We start from the raw sequence: 14,693 nt of genomic DNA, 5'->3' as shown, positions 1-14,693 counted from the left end.
AACAGGACCCCTCAGCTGGGTCCATTTTGGGGGGCAGTGAGCCAGACAACCACATCTGTACTTCACTCCATGTCCCCAGCCAGCCTCAAACTGAAAACCCTCTCCAGCCCTTCCTCCTCTGGGCTTTGTCCCTTTCCCGGGCCAGGAGGTCACCTGATTCCTTTGTTCTCCAACCCTTTAGCTCTCACCTTGCAGGGGGAAGGGCCAGGCCATCAGTTGCCAGGAAACAGGGTGTCGGCCATTCTCTGTGTCCAGACCCCTGCACACACCTGCCCTCTAGGGCTCTGCAATGATCATACACCCTTACCCCACCAGCTAGATACTTAAGACCTGCATAGGGGAAACTGAGGCACCCCCACACTATTCAGAGGAAACATTAAGAACAGTCCCACTTCGTCACACTAGGATTGGTCTCAGCTTTTGTTTTCCTAAAGTAGAGCAATGATTTTGAAATGTTTACTTACAGGTACCAGAATATTATCCCGGTTAATAACATAACAGCTTGTTTCCTGTTTAAAAGCATCTCTAACTTCATCAGGGCAGTCATAGCTAGCCCATTCCTCCACACTCGCTGGTAATGCTTCAACTGGTCCTTTTCGTTTAGGCTTCTCCTTCATAACTGAAGACTGCACCTTTAATTAAAGGAACTCTTTAGAGAGTTTATTTTCTATAAGCAATAAATATTTACTTAAACAGAACTGTTTCAAAGAGGAAAAAAGAAAGATACCTGTTTGGCATCCTTTTGGGCTTGGTTCTTTTTAAGGGTGGTTGATTTTGGGGTCTGGAAAGCAGCAGGTGGTGAGTTTTAGCACTGTAATGCCAATTTCTATAATTTTGTGCTTGAAGAACTGACCTAAGAAACACTATTTATTGAAGTAAAAATATCTAGATTTTTCATAAAGAGGAGTGCCTTACTTGTTTTGCATCCTTTTTGCCTTTATCTTTCTTAGGTGTGGCTGACTGTGCATTCTGGGAAGATGGTGAGGATTTTGGTAATGCTTTAATAATAGATCCTGCTGCAGACAATGAAACCTAGAGAAAAATAATTACAATTATTTAACTTTAAAGTGCTGTCCTTAGCTACTAGAAGCAGAATCACACTCCATTATGTTCACTCAAGACTACTCTCCCAGAGACAGAAAATTTCAAAGGCTCCTAGAACCCTCACATTATGATTATTTCTACAAGCATTTATGGAAGCATGAGTCACCATAGTGCACTTAAACAGCTCAAGTGTTATGATTGAACACAGCTGTTCAGTTTGGGTACAGAAAGTGAGAGTCTTTGAAATAAATACCTAGATCATTTAGGACTTTACAACCATCACCTTACTTTCACAGCACCATGAATTGGGAGCCTGTGCACAGATGAAAGACAAGTATAATATGCTCCTCCAAGTCTGCCCTATTGCAAAAGTGTAGTGTAGCATAGTGTATGCTGCATTAACTGAAGCTCCAGAATATGAAGTATCTGGAGAAAATCTTTCTTTCTCTTTGTCTTGTGGAAGCAAAGCTTTGATGTTCTGATTCCCAAGGAAGGAGAGAACTCCTTACTGAAGCTCTTTTTGTTATTGATCTTGACTAAAAATTAGGATAGTAATTTGGTAGGACATTTGAACAATAATTTCTGTTAGAGGTGATCAAAGTCCACAAGACATCCTGTGGACTAAAACTGGAACACCGGCTACATGTTCCATAACTTATCAAGATCTCACACTGGGTCTTTACCATATGGCACTATGTGTTGTTTTTTTTTTAAGGCATCTAACATTTCATGGTTTTTTTTAAGCTTTCAGAAATTACTCCATTGCCTAACAGATAGTTACTGAAGAGTCTTAAGATTCTAGAGTCTCACCTGGAAATGAAAACAAGCATCAGGATCCCCGAGGAGTTCAAAAGATTTTAATCTGTCCTTCTCATTCATCTTCAATCAAATCTGCTCTATTTTTAATCCCAAACAAGCTTCACATCACACAGTCTAGCAAGCTTTCCTGTATCTCTTTATAAACAACCTATTTTCAATCCTAAAATGTCTTTTATGAAAAGTTTGAAGCTCACAGCAATGTTAATATATAACAGTGACACTCAGACTGAGGCTCGCAAGCGGCTCTTTAATGCGTCTCTTGCAGCCCTTTACAGCACATGATATTAAAACTCTGTGTGATTGAATTATTCATCACCCTAAGTAATTAAGCATTCAAGATGCTTTTACTATGGTATTAACCAATTGTAGCTGATAAAATAATAATACTTGGTCAGTCATTTTGCTGTGAGAATTTATATATATATGTGTAAACAAACCCACACACCCACCCACACTATTTCCCATCATACTGTTTAAATATGAATATATAGTACTATAGTAAATGAAACAATGAATTCACACTACTGTGGCTCTTTTGGGTAATGTTTGCTAATTTGGCTCCTGAACTGCTGAGGTCTGAGAAGCACTGATCTATAAGCATTAGCCCACAGACAGCTACTGCAATTGTCCTATAACAGACACTGATATCTGCACTAGCTACTTTTGATGTTTATTCATCTACTATCATTATCTAGAAATCATCCTGTTTCTCTTAGTTAAGTACAGAATATTAAAAATTCTAACGATGTGAAATTTGGAAATGTTAGTCAGAATTTTATTTTCTAAAATTCCTGTTTTCCAAATTTTTATATGTTATATAGTCCAAACTAATTTCACGATGAATGTCTGATAATTATCAACACATGTATGTAGTAGGGTTCAGCTACAAGCTTTTATATTAAGCAATTACTTAATCACTTTGTAAGCATTTGTAATCACTGGAAAAACAATAATACAACCTGGAACATACTGATTTGGATACCAGCTTCACTTTGCAGATCTCTCACCCACACCACTCAGGTGGCACTTACGATGGCATGTGGCATATACTGAGGTAAAGTACAGCTTTCACCATTTCGAATATTTAAATAAATTAAAAAAATTTAACATGCAGTGCAGTCCTTCTGATGTTTTCTATAAATGTCACTGGAAATTAGGCAGCCACATCAATGACAAAATACAACATTTAATGAGGTTCATTCAATTTGATTTGAAATGCTGCAGAACAGCCAGAAGTGATTACTTTAGAGAATTACAACACTCAGTGAATATTAGTGTTATGGTTTCATCACAAAATGTAATTGACTACTCAATTCACAGGGTTTAACTAAGGGTTTGTCTACTTTACCCGCTGGATCGACGGGCAGTAATCGATCCAGGGGGCTCTATTTATCGCATCTAATCTATGCATCTCCCGTCAACTCTGGTATTGCATAGGAGTGAGAGGCGCAGGTGGAGTCAACGGGGGATCATTAGCTGTTGACTTACCACAGTGAAGACACCGTGGTAAGTAGATCTAAGTACATGGACTTCAGCTGCGTTATTCATGTAGCTGAAGTTGTGCAACTTAGATTGATCCCCCCCGCCCAGTGTAAACCAGGCCTGAATCAAATAATTCCTTTAGTTAAATGACATACCCTTTGAAATGATCTAAGTCACTATCTATCTGTAATTATTGTTCTTCACCAATAGTATTGTGAATTCTGTAAATCACCAATCATGGTTCTTATTCTACCCTAGCTATTTAGATAGTAAAGTTTAGAAACCATTGGTAGAAGAAGTGGATCCCCAGGCTCCAAAGAATATACACACCAACAGAGAGTAATAGCTTTAACTGAGCACTGTCTTTCTTCCATATGGTTGTTGGAAGAATTTGAACTACACAGAGGTACTCTCTAGTTTCTTGTGATAATTTTCTAATTTAAAGCTTAGAAACTGTAAAACTATATCCTAACAATATTGTAAAATTGGATTGTCTGTATTATAATAAAGACAGTTAAAATAACAAAATACTGTCTCCCTATGTATTCATATAGTAGATAAATTAAATGTGATTGGTAAATTCTGATCTCCTCACCTGCCAGATACGAATGATGTTTGCATAAGCCATCAAACAGTGTTGTTGATGATAAGGTGAGCTATGGCCAGAAATTATAGCCATTAAAGTATGTGCTCTAAACAAAGTTTCCAATTGCCTTATGTTTTTTAAATCTTCATTAGCAGTTTGGGGAATTGTAACATTTACCCCAAAGTCTACCTTCAGCTTTGCTGGAGATGGTATTTCTTGTTTGATGTTTTTCTCTGTTAAAAAACAACAATGAAAACAATGTCAATGGTCTGACATTGTACAATATTTCAAGGCTTATTTAAAGTTGCATTTCTAAGGTGGAAATGAAAAAGAATCCACTGACAGCAAGATGACATTAGAAAAATGGAAATCCAACTTACCAAAGATGACCTTGCTATGATAGAATAATATTACTTCTATCATAGTTTCAATTATTAATAAAAACATAACAATACACTTTAAAAAGAACTGTAAGCAATGACAAAGCAAAGAAATGCAGAGTAAGGGTACCCTCATCTAATTGTGCCTGGTTTAAGCAGCCCACAGGGTGGATATTCTAACTTTCTGTTCTGGGGCCCCTTAAGAGTGGTGCTCTAACTGTTATGAGTTAAATGTGGAAGATTGTGGGATCTGAGATTTTAACAAAAAAATCCATATTCCCCTAAAGGGGCAGGAACAACTTTAATAAATTCATAATCTGATCTGCTTTTTTTGTTCTATTTTTCGCAAAATCCATTAAAATCTATATATACATTTTTATACAAAATGGTTAATGCTTTTCTTCTTAAAAGAGAACTGATGAAAGGGGCCCAGCATTCATCATCAACCAGCAAGATTATGTGGAATGGAAGGGAAATACCATGAATAGAGATTAATTTTAAATTGCCATTACACAAACAATGATAAGTAATATTTAAAGAAAAAAACATGAATAGGACATTTTCAGTGCCATTTTAATTATGCAGTGTTAACAGAGGAATCATGCATCTTTCACAACTGCATCTCATCACTTGTTCTTTTTTGACCCATCTCATCTGTCTATATAAAAATACGACACAAATAGAGAAGATGTCAGTTAATGTCACACATCATTCGTCTAGAAATTAGTTGTTTTCTTCAATTAGACTGGAACATTCTATCAAACTAGTCACTGAGGTATTAGCAATGTAAATGGTTACAAAGGGTAAAAACTTAGGGGCCTGAGTTGCTTCTTCAAAAATCACGCTCGTGCTTAGGAGGCTGAAGTCCCATTGACAATCATGTTTTAAAATGGGACCTAGGCACTTTTGAAAATTTTACCCAGAGATTTCATAAAGTAATGGAAATAGGGTAAAGGGATAAAGAAATGGGGTGTGGTTTCATAGTTGTAATAAGGGTCTGGGAGTCAGAACGCCAGATTCTATCTCTGGTCGTTGCATTGAGCATTCATGGGAAAGTGACAGTCTCTCTATGCCTCCATTTCACTATCTGTAAAAGGGGTACAAACTAGTTATTTACATCAACACTGGTTCTTGAGTGTCTCTGGCACCTATCTTTGTATCAACCTGTTCCATTTCTTCTGTGATTTATTTAAGGGCCTGATGCAAAGTTCACTGACGTCAGTAACTTCAGTTTTGAATCAGGTCTTAAGTGAAGAAGCTCAGGTTTTTCATTTTGACTTCCTCTAAGTCTTTTGTAGATGAAGAAACATGTTCTATATAAAGAAAAGGAGTACTTGTGGCACCTTAAAGACTAACAAATTAGTCTCTAAGGTGCCACAAGTACTCCTTTTCTTTTTGCGACTACAGACTAACACGGCTGCTACTCTGAAACATGTTCCATATAAGGTCTTTTTATATACTGAAAATGATCAGGTGCTTTTATTCTGTAAAAGATAGTAAGACAAAAAACATATACTGCATTCATGTACTGAAATTATTTTGAAGGATAAGTACATCAATTACACACCTTCTTCCTCAAGAGGTCCTTTGGCAAGTTTCAAATGTAGCAAGATATCTACTGCCCAGTCCAGATGTTTAATAGCATCATTAAGAGGAAACTTATTGCAGTATAACCATTCTGCAAATTCCATTAGATAATCAACTTTCTGCCACTCACTTTCTTGTTTCTACAGAAAAGACAGAATGATTTAGTTCACATACTGTAGTCTGTAACATCAAATTACTGATACTAAGATCTATATAGATTTGTCAGTTTTTTTGGAAGCAAAAATTTAATTTTAAATAGGTAGCAAGCAATTTACTGACATTGCCTAATCAGGGAAAATGTCTAACTGAATGTAATTAAAAAAATCAGTATTAGTTAAATTTCTTTTCTTCTATTAAAGTCTCCATCAATTAGTCACTGTTAGGCCTTTTCCTCCTCAAGAGAGACCAGGCACCAGTTCAAATGTGTTGACATAGAGTCCCAGGACTTAAACTACATCCACATGGTTTTCCATCAGAAAAATAATTTCAAAGTTGTGAAAAATAACCCTCACCAAATTAACAAACTGACAAAATAATTTGCACAACATTTATTCTTTCTATTAAATTGAACTATTTTAAACTATGATGAAAAGTAATGCTAAATGAACATGTAATTAATGGTTTACTCTTATGTATAATTCTAAAGTGATGGAGATACCAAAGAAATTAAATTATGTAAAAAAATTACTCTTTTGCTCATTATCAGTCCATCACTATTGGGAAGGAGCTAAGCAGTGAGACAGTATAATGGAGGACTGAGAGAAGATGACTACAAATGGAAGATAAAGAATTGAAACTAACAATGACCAGGTGTTGCATTAAACATCTCCTTGACTGGAGTTAAAAAGAAAAGGAGTACTTGTGGCATCTTAGAGACTAACAAATTTATTTGAGCATAAGCTTTCGTGAGCTACAGCTCACTTCATCGGATGCATGCAGTGAGCTGTATATTCTATTCTATTAAGAGTCTATTAAAAATTAACAACATAGAGACCTGTAAAGCTTCAATGGCATTCTGATAACAGGTTAACTGCCCGACAATGTCTTTGGAGATTGGTGCCAGACGATGCCACATATGTGACAAATAGTCCTCACTTTCATCCTTGAATTTCTGAATGTCCATCATAAAATTACGTCCAAGTCTTGCCTTCACTATAACCATATGTTTGAAAATCAGGCTAAAAAAAAAGTTTAGAAATTACTCAATTTCTTATCTGTAAAATTATGGACTGTATCCTACAATATGTTACAGTTGTGAAGGTAACTGCACTTCACTACTCATCTTTCTTTTATAGAAAAGTCAAATTCCCTGCTCCTCTGGATATTTACAAACTTTAACTTTAGAAAATAAATTAGACCCTGATCCTGCAAAGATGCACATATGTAACCTTATGCACTATGACCAGTTCCTTTGACATCAAAGAGACTACACATAGGGGAGATCCTCAACTACTGTTACTTGTCATAACGCTGTGCTTAAGCCTTTGCGCGTGTAAGTCTTTGCAGGATCAGAGCCTTAGGCTGCTTATAGTCTAGTTTCAGAGTTTTAACCTAACTGGAGTTAGAGCTGGGGAAAGTCCAAATTCCTGTTATTTTATCTTAAAAGGTGGTAGTACCCCCTCCTCCACCCTCACTCATCTAATATGAAATAGACATTCAGACATGTGAAATTGTAGCCGGCCGCAAGTAACACACTTAGACGTAAATGTTGTCATGGATTTTTATGCAAAACAAACTGAATAATAACTAATCATTCAAATATACTTTTACTAATGTATTAGCCAAACAATGTTCTTCAACCAGACAACACATGCCTTGATGTTCAACAAGCCTGGTCATTAAATAAAAGATAGGTTAAATATAATGTTTTAATATAGTATTTTGACTTAAATAATGAAATAAGCTATGTGAGGAGTCACCCCCTGAAAAACAACCTCAGTTGAATCCACTGTAACCAATGAAGAGGCCTGACCCCAAAGTCAGGAACAAGAGACGTAAGAACTTGACGGAGAAATATGAAACGTACCTCTGATGGGATACTATCTTAACTGGTTAAGCCACAGTGTTTGCTTGTCAACATTGTCTGGAGGGTTTACTTAGAGAAGTAACATATCATTAGCAAGCTCCTATCTTGGCAGATGATATAAAATAGACAGGTGTCATGAATACTAGTCAGGACAAAGAAATAATAAAGAGGGGAGCTGGAGAGGTTAAAACATGTGTGGAACTCTCATTGAAAAATGCAAGGGTAACAAAATCGGGGGGAAATAACTGAGATTATATATTTTATATTATTATTTTATTACAGTAGTGATCAAAAGGAGCACAAAGTCTAAATTAGAGGTACATATGCATAGAGAGGGAAGACTAAGCTGCCTGAGATCTCATTCTCCTTAGCTCAACTTCATTTCAATGGGTAATTTGAATCGTAACTCATCCTGTGATCACATCTAAAAAGCTTTTCTTACAACATCTTGCTTTTAAAATCTGGACTTCAGATAGTAATTAGAAGAGAAGGAAACAGAGCAAAGTAAGATCCATAATCAAATAGTTGAAAAGGTTATACAGTACCTACTTAGGAACTTTTTTAAAGATGACCTACACAAACATTATAAACATTTTAATTATAAGAAGCAATCAAAGATCAAGCCTTTCTTTGATACTCAAAAGCAGTGTGAAGGGGCAGGGAAAAGATACAATATTGTCTTCTGTTATAAAAATTGTCAGCTCAACAAAAAGGCAACCTCTATACTATTTTATTAATGTAAAATATATATTTAAATATTATCCATATTTTTATATTTCTCAAGAGTCAGGATGCTTAAAATGTTTCAGTAAAAAAAGAGATCAACCAACTTACAGTCTATGTTTAGTTCGAGGCAGAACTTGAATGGCTTCATCTAACACTTTTAGTCCTGTCTCCCAGTCACTTTTATCAGCATACATGTGGAATAATAACCCATACAGGGATGTCCTTAATGTCAGATCCTCTTCAGTACCTTTGAAATACATTCAAATGATAAATTAACATTGTAACATGCAGCCATCCCACAGAAATATTAGACTATTCATTTTTGCATGACAAGAATAAAACACATGCCTGGGAGAAAATGACCTTCTGATGATCCACTACTTTGAAAATCCTTTGTAGGCCATTGATGAAGCTGCAACGTATTTTCTGTTCCCTAAAAAGAAAAAGAAAAGTAGTGCATACATTTTTGTTAGCACAACTCTTCAAGCTCTGGTACTGTTTTCTATGTATAAATAGGATCAATTTAATTATAATATTTAAACTATTAATACACTTAGAGTAATAATCATTAATTGAGAGGGTGATTAGGTCAGTTAATAAGAATATGGGAGTTGAAAACTAAAACAACTATTTTCCTCCAAATCAATGTTTCTAATGGCATAGTGTATTACACAATTGCACTGATTAATACAATGAACTACATAATACTTTCCCATACCATAATGTTGCTTGAGGTAACTAGATTTTGTCAGTCCTGTCTTGGCTTAGCTGGCTTTAGTTTGTAACTGGATGACCACAAATATCACAGAATTAAGGGATTTTTGCATGGATTTTTTTCATCTTGTTTCCAATGTGACCGACCCCAAAGCTAATATTCTCTAAGCACCTGGCTGTTTCCACATGCAAACCCCAAAGGTATGGTTCTGCTGGTATACCGACCACAAATTACATAGGGACTGCGCTAGTAAATTCTCTAAACTAGAGTTATAGCTGTTGGACAACGGATCAGTTTTGGACAGGCCAACACATGTCTTCCTAGAAGTGATGGAATATCTAGGCTTTACACTGAGAGTTGAGGAGAACCCCAACATAGCTTACAGTAATTGGACATTGGTTTTTAAAGCTCTTAGTCCTTAGCAGAGTTGGTCCTTATCTCAACCTCAAATTTTGTTTTGATTCAGATACCACTCACCTTTCCAGGATGGTACACATCTTAAACCAGCTGTCAACTGTGCCTTTGCAGTGTTGGATCACTGTATTACCCTGCCCACCTGACATATATCTTAGGAACATATGAATTACTATACTGGATCAGTATACAGAAGTTGTTAGTGTGCACCATTTTCTGTCTCTGATAGTAGTCAGTACAATATGCTTCAAAGAAATCCTGAAGTGGACATCTATGGCCTGACCTGCCTGTAAGGGCAACTAACCACTATCACTCTGTGGTTTTCATATGTTCTGAAGCATGAGCGTTTATAACCTTTCTAAAAAAAATCCATGATCCACATGAATGTCTAAATCTTTTTTATGACTCCTATTAAGGTTTTAGCCCAAATTATATCCTCTGACAATGAGTTCCATAAGTTAATTATGAGTCATATAAAAAAGCATTTCCTTTTATCACTTTTAAATGTATTGCCTTGTTAAGCTCTGGAAATAACCAGACCCTTAGCAAAAAGTGTCTAGTGGCAGTAGCTACTGTGATGGGGCTAGGCCAGATGGCTATAGAAAAGTAGTGGGAGATAGATATATTAGCTCCAGGCTAAACAAATCCCTAGTACCAGGATAAGTGAAATGGCAGCTTCTCCAGGTCAATTAAGACACCTGGGGCCAATTAAGAACCTTCCAGAAGGCAGGGAGAATGCTAGGTTGATTGGGACACCTGAAGCCAATCAGGGGCTGGCTGAAACTAGTTAAAAGCCTCCCACTTAGTCAGGTGGGTATGCATGTCAGGAGCTTTACTGTTAGAGAGACTGAGTAGTACACACCATATCAGGCACAAGGAAGGAGGCCCTGAGGTAAGGGTGAAGTGGAACTTGAGGAAGTGAGGGCTGCTGTGGGTGAAGTAGCCCAGGGAATTGTGCATGTCATGTTTCTAAAAGGTCAGCTACCATAGCTGATACTACTAGGGTCCCTGGGCTGGAGTCCGGAGTAGAGGGTGGGCCTGGGCTCCCCCTGCCCTTTGCCCCCTGATTAATCACTGAGACTGGGAGACAACAGAGACTGTGCAAGGAAGGATAACTTCTCCTCACCTCCCTTACTGGCTTATGATGAAAATGGCTCAGTAGACTGTGACCCTTGTCCCTAGAGAGAGAAGGGTTACGTGGAGGGTCACAGTGAGCCTCTGAGGCTAGCGAAATCTGCCAGGAAACGCAGGACCCATGGAGGCAAGGACAGAGCTTTGTCACACTACCTTATCTATAAGACATCAGAACTCTTAAGTTTACAACTGTTCTCATCATTATACTTTCAAGTACAGAGTAACACTCATCAATTTTGTCTTCTAATCACTTTGAAAGAGCAGACCAGACATCACGCTTCTGATTACTAATGATTTATATACTACTTGGGGTGGAAATAAAATTCAGTTTTTTGTTCTTTATTATACTCTGTTACTACATGATCTAAGATGCAGCCTGAAACTGAAATGGTACACTCTGGTATTACTGAGCCTGAATGCAAAAGATATGAACAAGATTTTAAGGGCCTGATGCAAAACGCATTGACGTGAAAGGAAAGACTTCAATGGGAAATGTATTAGTTTTCTAAAGAGAGAATTCTAAAAACTCCAAGTGCTTTTGAAGAACAAAAAGAAAAATGTCTCAATAAATAGATGGTTATGTTTCATCACGACAGTGTGCACATATCAGGAGATGATCTGGTGGTCCCTTCTGGCCTTAAACTCCATGGCTCTACGAGATTTGAAGAAAATTAACATGATACCATCTAGAACGCAGCAAGTATTTCCTATCTACCTACTACTACCATCTACTACTAGATGGTATTTAGAAAGGTGCCTATTTCCACATTGTGTAAAGGGTTTTAGTGAAAAGGTTTAAGAAGTATTTCATGTTATTATTGACTCTTAACACCCTTTCGGTTATAGTTTTCCCCTCAAAACTGTTGAATATTTTGTTGAATATCAGCCCCCTCTGAAGAAAGTATGTACAATAAAAACTCTTTCAGGCAGGTGGAAGAGAAATCAGATATTCTGCAGTTATGAGGAAAAAACAGTTACTCACCTTCTCGTAAGGTGGTGTTCTTCGAGATGTCTTGCTTATGTCCATTCCAATCAGGTGTGTGCGTGCCGTGTGCACGCCAGCCAGAAGACTTTTCCTTTAGCAGCATCTGTAGGGTCGGCCTGGGTGCTCCCTGGAGTTGTGCCTTCATGGCGCCCAATATAGGGTCCTGCCAACCCACCACCCCCTTAATTCCTTCTTGCCAGCTACTCCAACAGAGGGGTAGGAGGGCGGGTATTGGAATGGACATGAACAACACATCCTGAAGAACAATAGTTCTTGGGGACAGAATGTGCTGTGCCGACCAGATTGAAAATCTCTTCCACTTGGCAAGGTAGGTAGCTGTTGTAGAGGGTTTCCTGCTGCCAAGGAGAACTTGTCTGACTTGATCAGAGCAAGAGAGCTCCACTGCATTCAGCCATGGAGCTTCTACGCTGTAAGGTGGAGCGACTCGAAGTTTGGATATTGGTGGGGGAGCAGGAATTGATGAAACCCTGGGAGGTGGAAGAGCCGAGGTGATGTGGATTGAATCAGGGTCTCCCTGCTGCAGGCTCCTTGGGCTTGGAAGGGGGAGAGTGACCCCTCTCCAGCCTTTTCTTTTTGTGGGGCACTGGGGACTGAGACTGATGCCGCACAGAAGACTGTCTATGGATGGAGCGTGGCGGTGCCGTGACTCCTTGGGGTCTTTCCTCGGCACCAGCTCACACACCATCAGCGCCGGATCACTGCGCACAAACAAGGAGGTGCTGGGTGTGGGTTCTGCTGACCCCAGGTCGGATTGCGGCTGGAGTGCCGCCTTCATTAAAAGGATCTTGAGTCTTTGATCTTGGTCCTTTTAGGTCCTAGGGTGGAACCCTTTGCAAATTCTGCACTTCTCCTTGTGGTGGCTCTCCTTGAGACACCACAGACAGGAAGAGTCACTTTTTTAGGCATAAACTATCCACAGTCCTCACAGAGCTTGAACCCTGGGGATCAGGCATACCCCGGACCCTGGGAAGCGTTGGTGAGGGGAGGGCTGGGGGAGGAACCCAAAAGGAAACTTAAGAACTACTACCTGACTACTACAAACTATAAACATAAAGAGTGGACACTGCCCAAATGTGCTTGCAATGCAAGAGCAACAGTTTGTTCCAGCTAGCCATCACCAGCGGTAAGAAGGAAGTAAGGGGGTGGCGGGTCGGCAGGGCCCTATATTTGGCGCTGTGAAGGCGCAACTCCAGTAGGTGTCCGGGCCGATCCCACGGACACTGCTAAGGGAAAAGTATTCCAGGTGGCGTGCATGCGGCACGCACACACCTGACTGGAATGGACATGAACGAGCACTCGAAGAAGAACCTCTGTTCACTGGAGATTTTCTTTGAATATGTCCTGTAGATCAAGAGCACTATGACCAACTATCACCACCAATCTGCAAGTTACTGGCTGATTTTTCCCGTATTTTCTTATATTAATATTTTGTATGAATACCATTTTGTAAACCTCAGAAAGGGACACCTGAAAGTTGTAAGTTGCAGCAAATCTTTTTGAAGAAAACAGTTCTAGTTGAGAGGCTATTGATGAGGTGCGTCAACGTGTGCTCAGATGAGAGGAATATAAGTGCTCATAAAAGATGCTAGACTGATAAACTTGAAGTTTTCTCCTCTCCCGCAGGAAAGAAAATCCTGAAGTAAACATCCCTAGTTTCAAATAAAGCAACATTGTGCTTCAAAATCACAACTGGTCAGTAAATTCTACTAAAATATTGCTACTTATTAGATAATCTTACCTGCTTAATTTTAGATTCTGCTTTAATGATGTTTTTGAGAATTGTTTCTGTGGGCTCTTTAAGCTGTTCTCTGTCTAGTGAAGAACCTATAAAAGGTAAACATGCATTCCAGAAGTGTCTAGCTGCCAGCATTACAAGGGTACAGTTTCCTGTTTCACCTGCATATCTGAGGGAGAAAAGTATGATTAAACTGAGAAAAGACTGCCATTCATGCTGAACTGCATGCTGTAGTCAATGTCTGCTAAGCATAAGCATGGAACCACCCAACTCAGCTCCCTTTGTGTCCTAATCAGGATTTATATATGTCTCCCTCAGATGAGAGGCTTTTGAATTAACCCCTATAGAAAGCATTTTCCATTTTGGGTAATGAATATGTTCACACCCACAAATAGCGGCTGTAAGAAATAAGTAAAAAGATATCCTTTTATATGATATCAGTAACATCTATGTGTTATATTTAATTGTAACCCATTTGAAGAGTCTTTATTACTAAAACTGTTGAATTTGTACTTGGGAATCATAACAAAACTCTCTATTTTTAAACTATTGTGTTTTGTCTCCCAACCATGTTAATTTCTCATTACAGTATCATTTAACAAAAAAAAAAAAACCTCTTAAACTACTATGTGGTTTCACACAGTATAATGAAGTACTGAAGTAATACGAAGACACAACTTGAATGTCCCTAGTTCCATACAAGAATAGTTTCTGTGACAATATTCCATGCTATTGCTATTTTTGTGTCCTGAAGTTAGTAATTCTTTCCCAGTTGTGGTACCATGCCATCTTTCTACTCAGTGGCTTAAATCCCATCATATAGCTGTAAGTAGGAATCTTGTGAAATAACAGACTGTTACCAGATGATGATGCCTAAGGCTTGCTCACTATGCTTACCAGAATGGTCATGGTTTCTGACAAAGCTATGCAATTTTAGCATTTTTTAAGTCTGTATTTCCTTTCATATAACTTGTCACTGGATATATTATTATAGCCAATGTTTTGTAAACAATATTTCTTGCTTCCCTCTTAGAATCTC

General features: G+C 38.2%; 1 protein-coding gene across 13 annotated transcripts in view; it reads right to left on the bottom strand.

The window, feature by feature from the left end:
• The window catches only part of CFAP46 (cilia and flagella associated protein 46), a 146,766-nt gene that overhangs the window by 60,242 nt on the left and 71,831 nt on the right, over positions 1-14,693 (bottom strand). For 12 of the 13 annotated variants that reach the window (XR_007357663.2, XR_012669400.1, XR_012669401.1 and 9 more), the window contains 9 exons: positions 13,658-13,823; positions 8,999-9,083; positions 8,759-8,897; positions 6,893-7,076; positions 5,879-6,038; positions 3,941-4,164; positions 916-1,032; positions 728-781; positions 465-632 (listed from right to left, as the gene is read on the bottom strand). Coding sequence is in view for 9 of the 13 variants with exons in the window: in XM_048857999.2 (XP_048713956.2) it covers positions 465-632; positions 728-781; positions 916-1,032; positions 3,941-4,164; positions 5,879-6,038; positions 6,893-7,076; positions 8,759-8,897; positions 8,999-9,083; positions 13,658-13,823 (1,297 nt within the window). In the remaining 4 variants the exon portion in view is untranslated. The remainder of the gene's footprint in view (positions 1-464; positions 633-727; positions 782-915; positions 1,033-3,940; positions 4,165-5,878; positions 6,039-6,892; positions 7,077-8,758; positions 8,898-8,998; positions 9,084-13,657; positions 13,824-14,693) is intronic. The other variant, XM_048857995.2, reaches the window with a different exon arrangement.

The sequence above is a fragment of the Caretta caretta genome, chromosome 7, assembly GCF_965140235.1.
Source record: "Caretta caretta isolate rCarCar2 chromosome 7, rCarCar1.hap1, whole genome shotgun sequence".
NCBI lineage: Eukaryota > Metazoa > Chordata > Testudines > Cheloniidae > Caretta > Caretta caretta.
Note: the sequence above shows the minus strand (reverse complement) of the source record. Positions and strands in the feature narration are given on the sequence as shown.